The following is an 18,779-nucleotide window of genomic DNA, read 5'->3' as shown; positions in this document are numbered from 1 at the left end:
GTCCATATTTGGAAAAAAATCTGCAAAGGAGTTTGTTGGTCAATTTCAATTTAACTGATCTACTTTTTACTTTCTATTCTATTTTCTACATACTGTTTTATATTGTACAAAAAATCATTTTGCATTACTTAGTATTTGGAATTTATCTAATGTAAATATTGTTGAGGTTTATTTTATTCTACTTATATTTTTTATCGTTCCTATTGCACCGTGGGCCAGTGATACACACCATTTTGATTCTGATGTGACGATAAAAATTTTGACTTTGCCTTGCCTTTGATAGCGAATGACAGGCTGATATAGCGATTTGACTCTAGAAAGGAATAAAGAGCAAGCGTTTTCCAGAATCGCTGACTCCATGTTAAAATACACATTACACTGTGTAATATGACATCATCAAGAAAGTTCTAGAATGCAACGCTCCCTGGGTAACCCCACCCCTTTTGAATAATAACAGAAGCTACAGTGGCCTTCAAGGACAACGACAATTCTAAATTCTAAACAATGCACCTGATGACATTCCAAAAACATGGATTCCTCCATAAGACCTACCCGCTCAATGTACAAAATGTAATATTAATATTTGTAATTCTCTGCTCAGGAGGATAATTCAGATTATTGGCAGAGGGGATTTTACACCAATGAGGACATATTTATGAATGAGGATATTGATTTTAGCTAATAAATTACTTAAAATGTTACACAGCGCCCCTTTAAGACTGCCATACATACATACATACACACACACACTCACTGCACTAGGGACATGCACTGTAAAAGGTACAAGCATCCTAGCTTTTAGTATGTCATTTTCCTCTCTTCTCTTCAGTATGAGCAATAGTTATCTGACTATGTTCTTGAGGGAGCCCCTGATCCACACTAAGTCGACACACTCACATTATAACTAGACAGAAACCCAGCCCAAGCCATGCTGAGACATCAAGGATATTTTTGGGCACTTTGGCTGACTGCTGGCAAAATTCAGTTCTCCAGGCACGAATAATATCAGTCTCTAAAATAAATGAAAACCCTGAACAGAATTCCCTATGTATAACTCACAGCGTGTCATCAGCCATTGTTTTACAGATAAAGCATCTTTGTACAGAGATATACACTGCGTTTCGAAACTCATACTCTTTCTTTTATCTATTCTACATACTACATCTGACGATAAAAATAATCTAGTTAGGATGCAGTATGCATACTATTGGGACATACTTTACTCTCTTATTTCATCATAACATTGCGCCTTGATCTTGCCTCTTGCTTTTATATCCGTCACATCCCCGTTTGTTTTCATATGGAGGCTTCGTCGATGTGACGTCACTTCACGTGCGCACTGGATTGTGGGTCAGAATCGCCCAAATAGGATGCACTTTTCAACACTAACAATCTTGGCCGCATGAAGTAGGACATCCGGGTACTTCTAACCATCCTAAATCTGGCCATAAGAATCGGGACATCCTAAATCTTTTTTCTACATACTATATAGTAGAAAGTATGCGATTCGGAACGCAACCTATGTGTCAATTCGCAGAGAGAAAAACATGGTCGCTCACCCCCACACAGCAGATGTCTTCTCTTTGGAGTAAACCCTTCTACTAAAGGACGTCCTTCTTCCATCTATCGGTCCGTCTGTCACTCACTTTGCCACAACGTTTTCCCCTTTGCCCTTTTATCTAACCCCTTTCCATCTCACCTTGTACCTTTTTGTTTCTTTAACCCTGGACAAGGGAAGGTTATTTGATTTGATTTTTTAACTTTCTTTTGCTGCGTTTTAAAAGGTTTGCAACCAGCTGGGCTCATATAGAAGAGTTGACACCAATCGCCCACACAGTGTCAGTGGAACTTGACACTTGGGCAGATGGTCGAAATGGGACACCATTCCATTATGTGACGATTGAAGCTAGCCCGATGACCAAGGGCGCTCAAACCCTACATGTGTGCCCTTTTACAATGCTGTCTTGGTTAATATTAATACATTGGGGAGATTGAGGAAATATTATGATTGTCAGGAAATAATGTGGTTTCGGGGGGTTATTTTTGGTCAAACTATAGGTCCTTCCGATATTGTATTCTGGGATTGAATGCTTGTCATATTTTGTGTTCTACCTTTGTCAGCCTTCTGGAGAATCATTTGACTAACCCATCATTTAGGCAGGAGATAGGGGGTATCAAGAGGACCAGTTGCCTACAGTACCACCTCATAAGAGCAGATAGATAAGACAATGTACACCCTTTCGTCAACCACAGTATTCTTTGTGTTCTTCTTGAGTTAGGGTAGGGACCACCGTCACAACACATTGAGTTAGCATTCTGTAGCTGACTTCTTTCTCTCATACTATCCCTCTTGAAATGTATCCATCCATCCACTCTACCAATCTATCCATCCATCCATCCATCCATCCATCCATCCATCCATCCATCCATCCATGCCGTAGTGTTGTCCCTCTGCGTTTCATTCATAGTTCCTGTCATTCAAACTCCATCACTCCATCACTCCATACCTCCATTCCACTGTTGTTTTTCGGCCATTTTCTTTTTCTCCTTCTTCATGTCCAGTCCAGTGTGTCGATGTGTTCCATCTTACAAGGGGAAAACTGGGGCATGAAGGAATCCCCTGGTTAACACTCATACAGGGTTAACACTATATGTACCAATAGGGGGGATGTGACTATGTGCTGGATCTTGAGCGCTCCAACAATATTTATTTCTAATCATTTTTCCCCTGTTTTTCTTGAAGTTGGTTTACCCCCCCATTTTCCCCCCAGTCCACCCCCACCTTTTTGTTACAGTCTTCTTCTTCTTCCAACTCATCTGGTGCCTATGTTCTTGTACTGGCACAGGAGAAGGTTCTTGAAGGTCTTCTTGAAGGTGGCGTTGCACAGAGCGTAGCAGCAAGGGTTGATGGTGGAGTTGACGTAGCACAGCCAGTAGCCGATGGCCCACACCGTGTCGGGCACGCACGACTGGCAGAAGGTTGAGATGAGAACCATCACGTTGTACGGCGTCCACGTTATGATGAAGGCCAGCAGGATGGCGAAGATAGTCTTGGTCACCTTACAAGGACAAAGACAACACAAAGTTAATTTATTAGTAAGTGGTAACATTAAAATGTGTCTTTCCGCATATCCCCTCCCAAGTTACCACACTTCAGAGGGGGTCAGAGCGCAGGGTCAGCCATAGTACAGCGCCCCTGGAGCGGTATGGGGTGAAGTGTCTTGCTCAAGGACACAATGGTAGAGATGGTGGACCCCGTAGACGTAATACCAGCCACTGCTAGTTTTACTACTAACACCCTCCTGTCTGGTGCCGGGGATCGAACCAGCGACCTCATGGTTACTGGTCGGCCACCTTTTCCTCTAGGCCATCGTAGGTGGAGTTAAAGGTGCACTATGTAACTTTTGGTGGGTCAGGGAAGTGACCTAAGGTATTTTCTCATAACTGAAAAAAAGGAACTTTGGATCCCTGGAACACTGTTTGTAGTTGAAAAGTTACTGTTTCACTGCTGTCGATTACAGCAGCAGGGCCCCAAAGTTTGGTTTACACACATATTCTAGTCTTACGTTTGGTGTCCTTGTGTCATAAAATATTTTGTGTCTGATTTCTGATTATAGAATTATTCAATACAAAGAATTACATGTAGAGTAATACGTTTTTAAACTAAGGTTGCGTTCCGAATCGCATACTTTCTACTATATAGTATGTAGAAAAAAGATTTAGGATGTCCCGATTCTGGTGGCCAGATTTAGGATGGTTAGAAGTACCTGGATGTCCTACTTCATGCGGCCAAGATTGTTAGTGAAAACTGCATCCTATTTGGGCGATTCTGACCCACAATCCATTGCGCACGTGAAGTGACGTCACATCGACGAAGCCTCCATATGAAAACAAACAGGGATGCGACGGATATAAAAGCAAGAGGCAAGATCAAGGCGCAATGTTATGATGAAATAAGAGAGTAAAGTATGTCCCAATAGTATGCCTACTGCATCCTAACTAGATTATTTTTATCGTTGGATGTAGTATGTAGAATAGAAAAAAGAAAGAGTATGCGATTTGGAATGCAACCTATATGCAGGGTCTGCCAATGTTAAACAAATAAATAAGCTTTTACAAAAATCTGATTGAAAATAAGTGTTCAGAAATATTCGAAAACTAAGTTAAAAAAAACAGCCCAATATAGAGCATTTGTATTTTTATTCTGCCCCCTTGTATTACATTTCCAATTTGTTTTTAATTGAAAAATCTTACTTGCATCTTAAGGTACAGCTTTCACAACAGAGAACAGTGTAAAAAGGAAAATAAAAGCCCCGATAATCTGCTAGAGCTGTCATTCCATTTTTCTTTTGTTTCTTTGTGGTGTGAAAATCTATTTAATTATAGTTGACTCTTAATTTAGAGTGAAGATTGTTGCTGTTTTGCATTCAAAAAAACGTGACGCTTTTGTATACTTTGGCTGTGAGCACAGGCTGATTTGAAAAGTGAGCAATTTGTGAGCCTGCTAAAAGGAACACAAGCAGAGCTGAAAGTGCACTCTGAAACACTGATTATCTCAAGCACTATACCAAGGTCTTATTATACTGATCTGATTTACAAGGCATTCAATATTATTTAAACTACTCGTACTTACATAAGCCATGAAATAAAATCCCTGCCCTGCTTATCAACGGCATCTCAAGGCTGAGATGACTGTGTAATGCTTAGCAAAATCACGCAATTAAAGTGAGACACTGCTGGCAATAGTAGAGTTTTTTTTCATACTATTTTTGAAAAAAAAACAGCCCAAATGTACATTAAGTTGTTTATTTGACTTAAACTTGTCTGTTTTGCGTCTGTATATATGTTCGCTTATACAACCATCTTTAACGGCCATAATCTTAAAAAAAAAAAATTTCAATGACCTGAACCAAAATTCTCTACTTACATCCACTAACTTTGCATAAGCATTTTCAGCACTATTCTGAAGGTAATATGTGTGTGAGTAAGAGGATACATTGTACATGGCTTTGTCTGTTGAAGTAGAGAAGTGCTACATTAGTGTGGTCCAATGAATACAACACAGCATGTGATGCTTTGTGTTGCAGCAAAAGTTAAACATGTTTAGCCTGGGCCCCCCTGTGAATGATTCAATGGGCTATTTTTAACTGACCTAGGGGCCTGATAGTTCACACAGTGCCATAGTGTGTGTGTGTGTGTGTGTGTGTGTGTGTGTGTGTGTGTGTGTGTGTGTGTGTGTGTGTGTGTGTGTGTGTGTGTGTGTGTGTGTGTGTGTGTGTGTGTGTGTGTGTGTGTGTGTGTGTGTGTGTGTGTGTGTGTGTGTGTGACTGAGAAAACACGTTCAATATTTCCACTTAGCCGTGAGAAGTATCTTATTATTATGCCGGTGGCTTTATGAACACACTTTATAACAGGCTCACAGACAAGAGGAACATGAGACTAGAGGGAAATAACAGAAAGAAGCGCAATTGAGATCAATCAGACACACACACACACACACACACACACACACACACACACACACAGTATGCGTTGCTGGCTGTCTTACCGCTAACATTTGCACAGTTTATCCATTGGCTATTTGGGAGGCAGAAGCACGGCATAGTGCATTGAGCTCTCAGGGCCACCATAGTTTATTTAGATTTTTTTTATAACATCACAGAAGAGGATCTTTGGCTTTTGTATGAGATTTTCAATTTCTTCTGTCCGACATTTTTTATTTCCATATATTCTGTTTTCAGTTTCAATTTTTTTTTTCACATGCCACAAGCAATCTAGGATTAATTAATGCACCAAATATCTGGAACAAACTCCCAGAAAACTTGAGTTCAGCTGCAACTCTCAGCTCTTTTAAATCAAGTCTGAAGACTTTTCTGTTTCCATTTTAACCTGAAATTGTATTGCATTTAAATGTTCTAATTCTATTCATTAGCTTTTAAATGTTTTATTTCTATTAATTCGCTTTTCTAATGTGTTTTATGTATTTTAATCTTGCCCCTGTAAAGCACTTTGAATGGCCTTGTGTCTGAATTGTGCTATATAAATAAACTTGCCTTGCCTTACCACTGCTGTGTAGTGCATCTCAAGTGCGGTGATTGCGATGAGATGCGCTTGAACCAAAAAATTCAAATGTATTGTGTACGGTACAAAGCCTAGAGTTGCATTTTTTCCAATACGCCATCTGTCGCTACGAACAACAATTACGTCTTGAGTGAGTGAAACACAAGTCATCCAGCTGCTCCATATAGCATTCACACACTGATGGAGTGGAATGTCCCACCAGTACACAGTGGAACATATGCTGCTGCCATGCAATAACATTGTTTCATTCACCGCAAAAAAAAAAAATCCAATGCAAACGATGGTCATTTTACCCAGAGAATAAATTAGGGTATGAAAAAAAATATTATTTAGCCTCATTATAAACGCACATCTGCCTTTTCTGTTGTGCCACCGAACTGACAAACATTCCCTCTCATGCAGTGCACATCCATCCATCAACACACACCGTATTGTGTTTACATTAAAGGTCACATATTTTGCAAATTTTTAGAGTCAAAATTTAAATTTGGCGTTCTACCAAAAAAAAAATATATATATATTTCTCACAGTGCCATTACTGAATCGCCTTTTTTTCAGCCTCTGTCTGAAACGCTCCGTTTTAGAGCCTGTCTCTCTAAGCCTGTCTCCGCTCTGATTGGTGCTGAGTCTATCTCATCGGTATGAATCTCAACTGCCAGTTAGATTCAGGGGTATCTAGGGGTGTGTTAATGGGGGTGGGTGGCTTCTCCCCTTGTGACATCATAAGGGTAGAGAAATCCGAATGGGGGTTTTTGAACACAGGTTTTCAGAAAGAGAATTGGAGAATTCATTAATTTTGAAAAACAATGAAAACAGTGCATTTTGCACAATAGGTGACCTTTAATGCTTTAAAGGTGTCACAAGAAACTTTTAAATATCTCTGAGACAGTCTAATTTTTCCTCTGATGATGAAAGAAAATTACATGTAACAGCAAACGAGACCATCAGTGCAAAAGAATGCTATTTTTATATAGTTTTTCTTAATGACTTTATCATGGGGTCCCTAACCCCTGGAACTATAGCTGGCGTAGTAAAAACACTTTTGTCCAAAGGGGGGCGTAATAATTAAGAAAAAGCTGAAAGTTCCTCAGAGCACCTTTAATATCTGTAGCTACTTTTAACATTACCTTCTTTTCTCTGGCCGCCATTTGTCTTTTCCTCTTCACCTGGCTCCGGGCGATGCTGGCAAACTTCCTGGCCAGGGTCGGGGGTCTGCTGATGGGGATGGAGCGTGTCTGAGCGCCCTCCACCGGGGGCTGGATCTCTATGGCCGTGATGCACTCGTCCCCGGCCTGCTTGGTCACGATCTTTATCTTGGACCACCTTGACCCCATGGCGGCGGCGGCGACCTTTGGCTCGCCGGCGTTGGCCGCCGTGTTGGCGGCGAGGACGTCGGAATTTGTCGTCGCAGCCTGTCGCGGAAAAAACCATAAGAGAGATTTGTTATTTTTTTCTTCTTTTTTTCTGTCTTTTTCTCTCAGTCACCCGCTCTGCATGTAATCGGCAAATACATTTTTCGGGGATCCCACTACTGATAACCAATCAGAAGATGGAACGCTACAAACCCGTCTCACTGCCGGTGCACGTGCAGAGCGACAGATGGGTGAACGTGTATGCGCCTACAATGGCGGATCAGGTAAAAATCCTTCCCAATGTCTGTTTTGATGGTTTTTATCACATTTTATCACACTTGACTGCAGTTAGCGGACTGCTAACTGCAGTCACTGACAGGAAGTTAGCTAAACTGACCATTCAACTTACTGAACCTTTAATGTTAGTGGGCATCCTTTATGAGCCCTTTGGGATTTCTTTTTTCCCCCACCCGTGCAATTAGGTATGTCTATGTGCATATTTTTTTGCTATTTTACTCTTGTTTATCTTGCACGAATAAAACTAAACTAAACTAAACTTTTTTTTATAGCAAGTTTTGGCAAGGTTGGGCATTTAAGGGCAATGGAATGTGTGAGTGCAGTCCTCTTGGAAAGAAAGTATGGAATAGAATTCGAATAGACACAAATTATTTTTGGACACCAACCTCAGATATCACCTCGTTGTTGGTGTTGTCCTTTGGTTCTGTGGGGGGAATAAATGCTGTCGACGAATCGTTGGAGCTCTCTTTTTCCTCCTAGATAGATAGATAGATAGATAGATAGATAGATAGATAGATAGATAGATAGATAGATAGATAGATAGATAGATAGATGGTACAGCTATCAATCAAAATGTGTTATAGCCTAAATTCACAACTCTTGCTTAGAATAAGTTATGTTTCTTTATTTGTCAATTTACACAAAGTATATCGAAAGTCATTTCTTCGCATATCCCCTCTCAAGTTACCACACTCCAGAGGGGGTCAGAGCGCAGGGTCAGCCGTAGTACAGCGCCCCCAGGAGCAGTTTTGAGGTTAAGGGTCTTGCTCAAGGACACAATGGTAGAGATGGTGGTGCACCGTAGATGTAATACCAGCCACAGCTAGTTTTACAAATAAAACCCTCATGTCCGGTGCCGGGGATCGAACTAGGGCTGCAACTAACGATTATTTTGATAATCGATTAATCTGTCGATTATTTTCTCGATTAATCGATTATTAATCGATTAGTGTGTTGGTCCGTAAAATGTCAGAAAATGTTGAAAAATTTTGATACATTTTCCAAAGCCCATGTTGACGTCCTCAAATGTATTGTTATGCCCAAAACACAAAGATATTTCAGTTTACTGTCATAATAGGATTAAAGAAACCAGAAAATATTCACATTTGAGAAGCTGAAATCAGAGAATTTGGAAATGTTTTATTCAAAAATTACTCGAAACGATTAATCGATTATCAAAATAGTTGGCGATTATTTTAATAATCGATTAATAATCGATTCATCGATTAATCGTTGCAGCTCTAGATCGAACCAGCTACCTTGTGGTTCCTAATCAGCCCCCTTTAGTCCATCCTACCGCCCCGTAACCAGTGATCTAAATGTAGTATGAACAGGTACCTGTGTGGGGCCAGGACTAGGCTGCGCTGGAGGCTTGATCTCCACTGCTTTAGGTTGTTCCACTGTGCCATTCTTCACGGCTTCCACAACCGGGCTGGTGGGTTCCACACTGGGCTTGGCTTTGGGTTTGGGACTGGGCTGCGGACCCGAGGCCTCATTGTTATTGTTCTGCCTCAACAAGTGACTCTTAATCAAGCTGGGAGTTCTGGGGGTATACAAGAAAAGCATTGGAGTGTTACCCTGCGTTCCAATTCACATACTTTTTCTTTTTACTACATTACATACTAAAGTACAGAAGAGTTTTAGGGACACAGGAGAGAAAAAAAATCAGACAAGGCAGATTTTTTTCATTATGTCAAGAAATGTCAAGAATAAAGACGAATACTCCAAAATGCTATTGGAGTTAGTGGGGGCATTTATGTATTTTCAGCATACTACAATTGATGTGCATGTATTGGGACATCCTAAATCTTTTTCTGGCATCCTAAATAGTATGGAAGTATGGGTATTGGAACGCAGGGATAAAAATATTTATTAACACAATTGAAGGTATAGTGCGTAAACTTGTGTAATCTGTGCCCATCAGATGTGAACATTCATAATCGTTAATTGCTAAACATATTGTGTCGGTTGTGCAGCAAAGTGTGGACATGGTTAATTAATGTGACAGTTTGGCAGCTGGCGCTACTTGGTGGTTAGTTGACCCACTTGCTATCTCTTTTCACATGATAGTTGTAAAATGCAAATGATTTACAAAATGTAGCATATTCAGGTCACTTGTGCTTTTCAAACATTTATTAAATAGGCAATAGGTGAATCTGGATAAAGAAAATACCCACAAATTCCCCATTGCCAAATATAGTTTAAATATATACATGTTTTTATTTTAAAGCTGGGGTATATGATTTCTGATTGGTCAAAGTTAACATGAGCTGTACACTTTGACCAATCAGAGCGAGGCTCCGATTCTCTGTTCTTATTGGCTGTTGGGACTGTCCATTCACTTTGGCACGACTTTGTTGGTGTAGAGCAGGGGTATTCAACTAAAATTCAAATAGGTCCAGTTAGAGAAAATGTCCTCAAGAAAAGGTCCGGAACATCATAATGTCTAACTTGCGTTGTGATTCAGTGTGATATATAGTGAAGTAGCCTAGTAGTTGTATCAACGTCTGCATGTAATTAACAACTGACTGTCAGATCAATATAGAAAGAACAATTCAAAAACATTTCAACAATATTTATTCTCACTTTTAAATAATTATAGATATATAATACTGAAGATATATGTATTATTTAAGTGACTCAACTGAAACTAATCTCTTCATAGAGAAGGGCTGCATTTAAAAATAAAATGGTGAAAATAAATATAATAATCTTAAAATAAAGATAAAATATATAATTCATTTTTGAAAAATTAAATAATTTTGAGAAATATTTTCAATGTATCATTTCTAAACTTCACTATACCTACTATGTTTGTTTAACATAGTAATCTCCCACTTTGTCTAATACTGGATTTTTATTTTGCAATTTTGAAAAGCTCTGAAAAAGTGACATGTCAGAAACTAAACCCCTGTAGGGGGTCTGGGGGTTTCCCCCCCAGTAATTTTTTTTTGTGTTTTTAGAATGTAATCGGAGCATTCTGGTGCATTCTGGGGAAAATAATAAAAGAAAAGGTCAACATTTAATATAGTTAAGATGAATAGAAAAATTAACAAAACAACATAACTTGCTAGCAGCCAGATAACTGGACTGAGGGACGGATGACCACTAGCTTTCGCTAATGTTAGTGGGGGCTACTGCCAAATATCTTGCTAAAAAATTAACCTGTATTTATAAATTCTGCCATTACTAAGAATATGTAAAACTTAAAATGTAGATAATTGTAACTACATACAATTTTTTTTTTTAAATAATGTTTTTCCTGTTGCTGTTGTGGGCAGTAGATGCAGTGCTGCTGGCGATTGGTGATTATGTCAATCTTATGTCTGTGTCATTCACACATAGGTCTACATCAGGGTAATAGAGAGTCCACATGATTGCACCTTGACCGGTTTTCACCAGTCTTGCAAAAGGGGAAAAAACCATAGATAGTAAATAATAGGAAAAAACTCAGCTGTTGATCGCTCGTTAACTCGCTCGCGACACACGGAGCCGGTGAGCGAGCGGGCGAGCGAGAGAGAAAGCTGTCTCTCACTCTCCTCCCGCTGTCTTTCTCACTCTAATCTGACTTATTTCGCTGAAATTCTCGTAATTCTTGCACTTCTCTCTGACATCTCTCGCATGATAGCTCACTGTCTCTGTCTGTGAGCCAGCCTGAGCCGGGAATGCAGATTCGATTGGCTGCCTGAGTAGCAGTAGGCGGGATGGCTTAACTCGAAAGCATTTCCTGATTCGCGAAACCAGTACCGTAAAGTCTAGAAAAGCTGCGCCGGTCAAAATAGAAGCGCCCCGTCAAAATTTTAAATACTTAAATAATTGATTGACTACAGGTCCGGGTCCGTATAGAACGGCGTCTGGGTCCGGACCCGGACCGCGGTCCGCCTGTTAGTGACCCCCGGTGTAGAGCGTGTCAGGGAGGGACCATAGGGGAGGGACCAAAGAGAACAAGTGGAGCGGTTGAGGTATTTGGATTCGAATCTCTATCCCAACTGCCATTTTCTCCCCAAATCCTCCACCCCAGCTTTAAATAACATTTTAATAAATAAATATAGACATTTTAATGCTGTATTCTGTGGTGAAAATAGGTCATCCCTGGAATACCTTTTACATATCCAAACAGACAGTCTTCAGTAGAGAGACTCAAAGCTTTTGCTAGCAGGGATTATTGAAAGAAAGAAAGAAAGAAAGATGGTTTTAAAAACACTTTGTGGAGGCTTCTGGTTGAAATACTGTGGCTGTGTTGGAAAAGCCTTACTAACGTCCTACTCATACTAATTTTGATGTCAATTTGAGTATGTTGTGGTTGTGTAGGCGGAAAAATGCCCGGATTAATACTTACTTCCGGGAAGATTTTGTGTATGGGTATAGGTTATCTTTCCTACTCAACCACCCCCACAATGCATTGCGTCTTTTCAAACGACACATACTTTTATTTTTTTTATTCTTTATTGCTTCTGTATACTTCAGTGGAAACGGTCCGACGAACCTCGCATACACAATCGATGGTTAAGTAGACAGTATGTAGTCAGGGGTGGACTGGGACAAAAATTCAGCCCTGGCATTTTTGGCCATGGCAGCCCACCATGATTATTTATACGATATGTGGAGGCAGGGGCGTTGCTCCAAATTCTGGGCCCCTATACAGGAAGTCCTGATGGGCCCTCTGAGAGGCGGTCTTACAATACAAACATGTAAAAGCTATGTTTGTCTATAGTCCAAAACGTATGAGTGACTGGTCACTCTCTGAGCCAGATAACAACACAATGTTTCTATTGATGAATGACCAAATCATTACGCGTACTTGAACACAACCCCTGGTCTAATGACTCTTAATAATCATGCACACACACAGTGTTTCTCACAGGAATTTGGGAGACTGTGTCGTGGACCCTGGACCTTCTAGGGGGGTCCGGGGGAATGCTCCCCCGGAAGATTTTTTTTCAAATGTTAAAGTAAAATTCATCAATCTGGTGCACTTTGAAGAGAAAACTAAGGATAAATCAACTGTTTCCTATGTAAGCTATTTAGTAGGCTATTATTTGCTGGAATAATGTATAGACACAGATGACCAAAAAGCAGAAAGAAGAAATGTACATGTTTAAAAAATCCAGTCAGCTTCGGGAATTTTTTTCCTTTGTTTGTATTTTTTAATGGCCCAATATAGGCCCCTGATCTTCGTAGCCCCGAACAATGTTATTTAAAAAATAACATAAATGTACTGACGAATGAAAGGCCCATGAAATCTTTTTTTTCCCTAAATAACGTTTTTCTGGGCCTTCAAAGATCAGGGGCCTATATTGAGCCAGTAAAAAAAAAAATAAAAAAAAAATATATATATATTTTTTTGGGTGCAGCCCCCCTCTGCCTTGGGCCCCCCAAGCCTGTCCGCAGTCCGACGGCCCTGAACGTAACTGACCATCGTCAGATGCTCATAATTACGGAGTAGAAGTTGAATGCATGATAATACAATTCAATGCAGCCTCTGAATGGGCGGCCCTCTGCTGTGTGTGTGATTGGGCCAGGCCCAGCCTAGAACCAATCATAATGAGTAATGGCCTGGGACAAAGTTTTATTTAACTTTCAGGTGAAGTTGACAGCCTGCACGCACAATTATATGTCCATGGCACTCCCGAGAGGGAAGGGCCCTCGGCCCGGCCAAGTCACACAGCCGAGGGTCCATAAAAAAAAAAAAAAAAAAAAAGAGATTTTTAATTTTTTTTTTTTTTTTTAATAAATGGACCCGGCCCGGCCCTAAATGCCTGCCGGCCCACCGGGACGATGCCCGGTATGCCAGATGGCCAGTCCACCCCTGTATGTAGTATATACTGTGTACAATTCAGTTAAAAAAAACTCCTACTTGATTCCCTTCTTCTCCTTCTTTTCTGGTTTCTGCTTGGAGACCCTGCTCCTGGAAGCCAGGGAGATGTGGATGTAGAGGACAGTCATGATGATGACAGGCAGGTAGAAGGCTGCGATGGCCGTGCCAAAGGTCGCCGCAGGGTTAGACAGGAACTGGACAGACAGAGAGAGAGAGAGACAGATTTTGAAAAAAAAGTGACTTTGACGACAGGGATCACTCAATCCACCTTTAAAGGCCTACTTCACCAGTGGGAATATGAAGATGTATTGAACTCTGAGATCCTATGTCGTATAAATGTGCAAAATGTTTAGAAATCACCCAGTTGTGATGTCCCAACTGGGCAAACTAGGGATAGCCAGTGAGACCATAAAACACTCTTTCTGCCTTTTCTCAGGCTAGGATGAACCGATTTCTAAAAAATGTAAAAAATGTGCACATTTATACTACATAGGATCTCAGAGTTCAATACACCCTCATATTCTCACTGGTGAAGTAGGCTTTTAATGTCAGATTGCCATCCCGAGTAACGCTTTTTTTCCTACCGTACCTGAATGTAGCACTCTCCGGGTGGCACCGTGCGCTGCCCGACAATGAACTGCCAGAAGAGGATGGCCGGAGCCCACAGGATGAAGGAGAGGATCCAGGCCGCCGCTATCATCAGCCCGGCCATCTTGGTGGTCCTGCGGTTGGGGTAGCTCAGCGGCTTGGTCACGCAGAAGTAGCGGTCGAAGCTAATTATCAGCAGGTTCATGACGGAGGCGTTGCTAACCACGTAGTCCAGGGCTAGCCACAGGTCGCACACCACGGGCCCCAGCGGCCAGTAGCCCATGATCAGGTAGACCGTGTAGAGGTTCATGCTGAACGCGCCGATGATCAAGTCGGCGCAAGCTAGCGAGAACAAGAAGTAGTTGTTGACCTATGGTGGAAATAGTGTGGAGGAAAGAGTTTTAAAGGTTAGAAAACACCAATTAAAAGGACTTGTGTTCGACTTGTTGTGATGAAAGGAGTTGTCTATTCTTGGATGTTAAAGCTGGGGTGGAGGATTTGGGGAGTAAAATGGCAGTTGGGAAAGAGATTCGAATTCAAATACCTCAACCGCTCCACTTGTTCTCTTTGGTCCCTCCCCTATGGTCCCTCCCTGACACGCTTTACACCAACAAAGTCATGCCAAAGTCAGCCAATAAGAACAGAGAATTGGAGCCTCGCTCTGATTGGTCAGCTCATGTTAACTTTGACCAATCAGAAATCATATACCCCAGCTTTAACAACACGTGATGCACCCCACACACATTAGCCGTATCCCATTCGAGGGACCGCATCCTTCTAAGGACGCGGTCTACGCGGTCTATGAAGGCCATAGCCTGTGAAGGCCGATTCGAAGGCCGAACAAGCGTTGTTAATTGAGACGGTCTCCGCAGGTCTCGGTTTACGAGCATTTCCTGTTTGCGTAACAAGCCGTTACCTTGCGTGACGACTCGCCGCTCCTGTGCTGCCTAGCAACCCTGATTGCTGCCAACGGAAACAGCCTTGTCAACGGAGGAAAAAAGAAAAAGAAGTTGCCTACCAGACGAAAAGAAAAAAAAGTACAAGAAAAAAAGAAAGGAAGATAAAAGTTAAGAAGATGGAGAAACACCGTGCTGTTCTGTTATTTTTTATTTTATTTTATGCCATCTCTGAAAAAAACGCAATGAATCTTGGGATATATCTTGGACCCTTCAAAACTGTGAAACGAAGGCTGCATTTCTCGGCTGCATATGAAGGAGCCTTCCAAATGGGACAAGCCTTTGCGCGCCGCTATGACGCAATCGTTCTTCAAATGCAGCCTTCGTAGGCTGCGGCCGTCGAATGGGATACGGCTACAGTTATAAGACACCATTCTGTAACTTTAACCTGCTGCTATACATGCACCTCAAATCCTCTGTATGTAGGATCTCCTCAATAAACTTGAACACTGATGAAAAGTGTTTTATTGTCAAGCCATGGGGGAACAATTGGGCTACTACAGACCGTTTGCAGGTGGCGGTTGACTTTGATGGACAGCATGACCAAGATGTTTCCGGTGATGGTGACGAAAGACAGGGAGCCAGTGACCAGGGCGATGAAGAACATCTCGTAGGCCTTGTACGGACTGGCCGGGCCGGAGACATCTTCGGCCGGGTAGCAGGAGGCGGAGTCATTGGTGGAGGCATTGCAGGAGATGTTGTTGGAGAACAGGCCGGATGATTGGTTGACTGACGACCCTGGTAGAAGAGAGAGAGAGAGAGAGAGAGAGAGAGAGAGAGAGAGAGAGAGAGAGAGATTAATCTAGATATGGGCTAGGGTTGGGCGGTATCCATTTTTTACTATCTTTAAAGGAATACTTCACCCAAACGGAACCGGCGTTCTATCATTATAAAATAACTATTATAATATAATGAATGAGGTTTTTCTTCCCTCAGTCTTCCCTTGGCCCAGCTGTCCTGTTATTCCTAACTCTACATTCTCCCATGTGTGATGTCACAAATGTAGGGTTCGACAGTGTGACCACAAAACACTCTTTCTGCCTTTTCTCAGGCTAGGATGAACCGATTTCTAAAATGTTTGCACATTTATACTACATAGGATCTCAGACTTCAATGCACCTTCATATTTCCACCGTTGAAGTAGGTCTTTAAACCTTTCCCAAATTATACCCCGGTATGCGGTTATACCTTTTGGTATAGGCTTTCTATCGCTACATTTTACAAGGTTAATTTGAAACTAATCACTATGACGTTCACCTCCGCCAAATACCAATTTTTTTACAGACAGCACTTGAACACATCACAATCAACGTTCCAAACGAGGGGAAAAGAACGCATGTTGAGCTGCATTCTTATAATAGAGATACTGTACAGGCACACAATCTTCAAACACAGGCATTGGTGCTGCTGTCATGTATTATAAACATGCACCAGGCATTACACACCACCGCATTTTTTTATGATGGTATCCACAGTAATTAAAGACATATGTACGGTAATACCTCAATTTATATATGTTATTTGATTGCCATTTGATTTGCAGTAGTTGGGTAAGTAACTAAAAAAAACATTAGGGAAGAACTAGAAGATGAACGGCTTAGAAACAAGTCCTTTGGTGTGAATGGAATTCTCAAACGACCCCTTCAAATACATTAATACAGAATTGTAATCTGGAAAGAATGCACAATATTTCTGTTACACCATGGAAAAGTGTGTATTAATAATGTACGTATTGTTTGTCCTTCATCAAACGCATACATATTCATTATGCAATATCAGTTCATACATTTTGCATTACACGCATTTCTACACAAACACTGGAATAACTGGCCAGCACTTAAACATAAAAAAACATGGATGCATTCACACACAGCTCCCCCTTGGCCTACGTCCAAGCACCCTAAGGCAGAGTGTGTGAGCGGCTGGGTTTAAACATGTATGTATGTATCCGTAGGGTTTGAATCATGTATGTAGAGGATGCTCTTTGAAGGATAAGAGAACCGCTGCTATCTTTAAGTACTGGGAGCTAAGAGCGCAGCCATAGAACAGACGTTTCTTAAAGGTGTAGTAAGCGGTTTATTTATGTTAATATAAGTGTTAAATCGCTCTTTATTCATACAGTGATCACTTATATAATGTGCGCGTTTCATAAAGCCGATCTCTCAGTCAGCTGCTTTTGCATGTAATCGGCAAATAACCCTTCGGGGTATCCCAAAATGAATATCCAATCAAGAGAGAACGCTACAAACCGACACCCGTCTCACTCATGGTCTCACGGCCGGTGCACGCCAGAGCGACAGATGGGTGAATGTTTATGCGCCTACAATGGCGGAGCAGGCAAAAATCCTTCCCAATGTCGGTTTTGATGGTTTTTATCATGTTTTATCACACTTATGGATCTGAGATGATGCTAGATAACTCGCTGCTTGAAGGCCGCAGTGCATTAATGTGGTGACGTCACGTAGGGACGTGCGAGGGGACTGCTAACTGCAGTCACTGACAGGAAGTTAGCTAAAAGAACCATTCCGCTTACATAACCTTTAAGACGAATTGACAAATATCAATAAAGATAACAATCCCTAAATCATATTTTCACTCCTAGAAAAGGTTATTCTTGCCTCTTTTTCATATTCAAGCTATTTTGATGAATTTTTTCCCCAAGCAATAATGCATTACTGTTTCAATTCTTTTGCAGGGGCGTCATATACACTAGGGGCAAGGGGATCAAATTATTATTTTTGTTTTTTGTTTTTACTTTTTGTGTAGGGGAGGATGGGGGAATGCGAGACATCGGGTAATGTGAGACACCCCCTGTATCTAGGACACAGAACACATTTTTAGTCATGTGAGATATATGTTTTTAAGCCCCTCTCATTTCCCCGTGGCCATTAAAGAGAGGACCTCATGGTGATGTTGTAAACATGTTTTTTTCACAACAATGTCTTTTTTGCATGTAAAAGTACATTTTCTTGCTGTCAACTTAATCGATTGTTCTGCCTAATCAAATTGATTCAGGTAGAAAAACTTCTATCACACATGTTGATGAACTACCAACATATGAAACCATGTGATGATGATAACTGAAGATTAGCCTGAATTGCTGAGAGAGGTAGTTGGCAGTGGGGTAAAGTAAGACAAATGCTTTGGGGTAAAGTGAGACAGTGTCTGTGCCCTCTTTTAATGAATCCATTATGTTTTAGGTAGCAAGGAGACTAGTTTGAAAAGACAAAAGACAATGTGGGCTGGAGGTGGGGGTTGATGGTTGAAGGGGTGTCAGCAAGGGCATGGTTTGGCACGTATGTATGTGGGGGACAGGAGAGTGACATCAATAGACTCTGTAGAAATATGTCATCATTCATTTATTGGGATCATTCAATGAATGATCATATTTGGCTAGTAGCCCCAATAACATTAGGGTCCCGCAGTCCAGTTGTTAAGCACCTGGCTGCTAGAAAGTTATGACAGTTTTCATAATATAGGAGTGGTTTACCAAAACAGACCCCGACCCCCCCCCCCCCCCACCCCTACAGGAGTTTAGTTTTCTAACAGTGCTATACGTTTGTAGATATCATATGTATACTGTAAATGAAAAAAAAAATATTTTGATAGAATTGTCCCGGGAGGGTGACCATTTCATATAATCTAAAAAGTTAATTCCCCCCCCCCCCAAACATTTTTTTTTCAATG

At 41.2% G+C, this 18,779-nt stretch overlaps 1 protein-coding gene across 1 annotated transcript in view; it reads right to left on the bottom strand.

The window, feature by feature from the left end:
• Nucleotides 1-2,813: 2,813 nt before the first annotated feature.
• The window catches only part of chrm4a (cholinergic receptor, muscarinic 4a), a gene marked incomplete at both ends in the record, with an annotated part of 30,698 nt that continues 14,732 nt past the window's right edge, over nucleotides 2,814-18,779 (bottom strand). Inside the window, 7 exons of the mRNA XM_080053043.1 lie at nucleotides 2,814-3,059; nucleotides 7,209-7,493; nucleotides 8,117-8,206; nucleotides 9,069-9,273; nucleotides 13,588-13,742; nucleotides 14,138-14,506; nucleotides 15,598-15,830. Coding sequence (XP_079909169.1) covers nucleotides 2,814-3,059; nucleotides 7,209-7,493; nucleotides 8,117-8,206; nucleotides 9,069-9,273; nucleotides 13,588-13,742; nucleotides 14,138-14,506; nucleotides 15,598-15,830 — 1,583 coding nt within the window. The remainder of the gene's footprint in view (nucleotides 3,060-7,208; nucleotides 7,494-8,116; nucleotides 8,207-9,068; nucleotides 9,274-13,587; nucleotides 13,743-14,137; nucleotides 14,507-15,597; nucleotides 15,831-18,779) is intronic.

This window comes from Ammodytes marinus (assembly GCF_949987685.1).
Source record: "Ammodytes marinus genome assembly, chromosome: 24".
NCBI lineage: Eukaryota > Metazoa > Chordata > Actinopteri > Uranoscopiformes > Ammodytidae > Ammodytes > Ammodytes marinus.
This window is presented reverse-complemented; position numbering and strand designations above follow the sequence as displayed.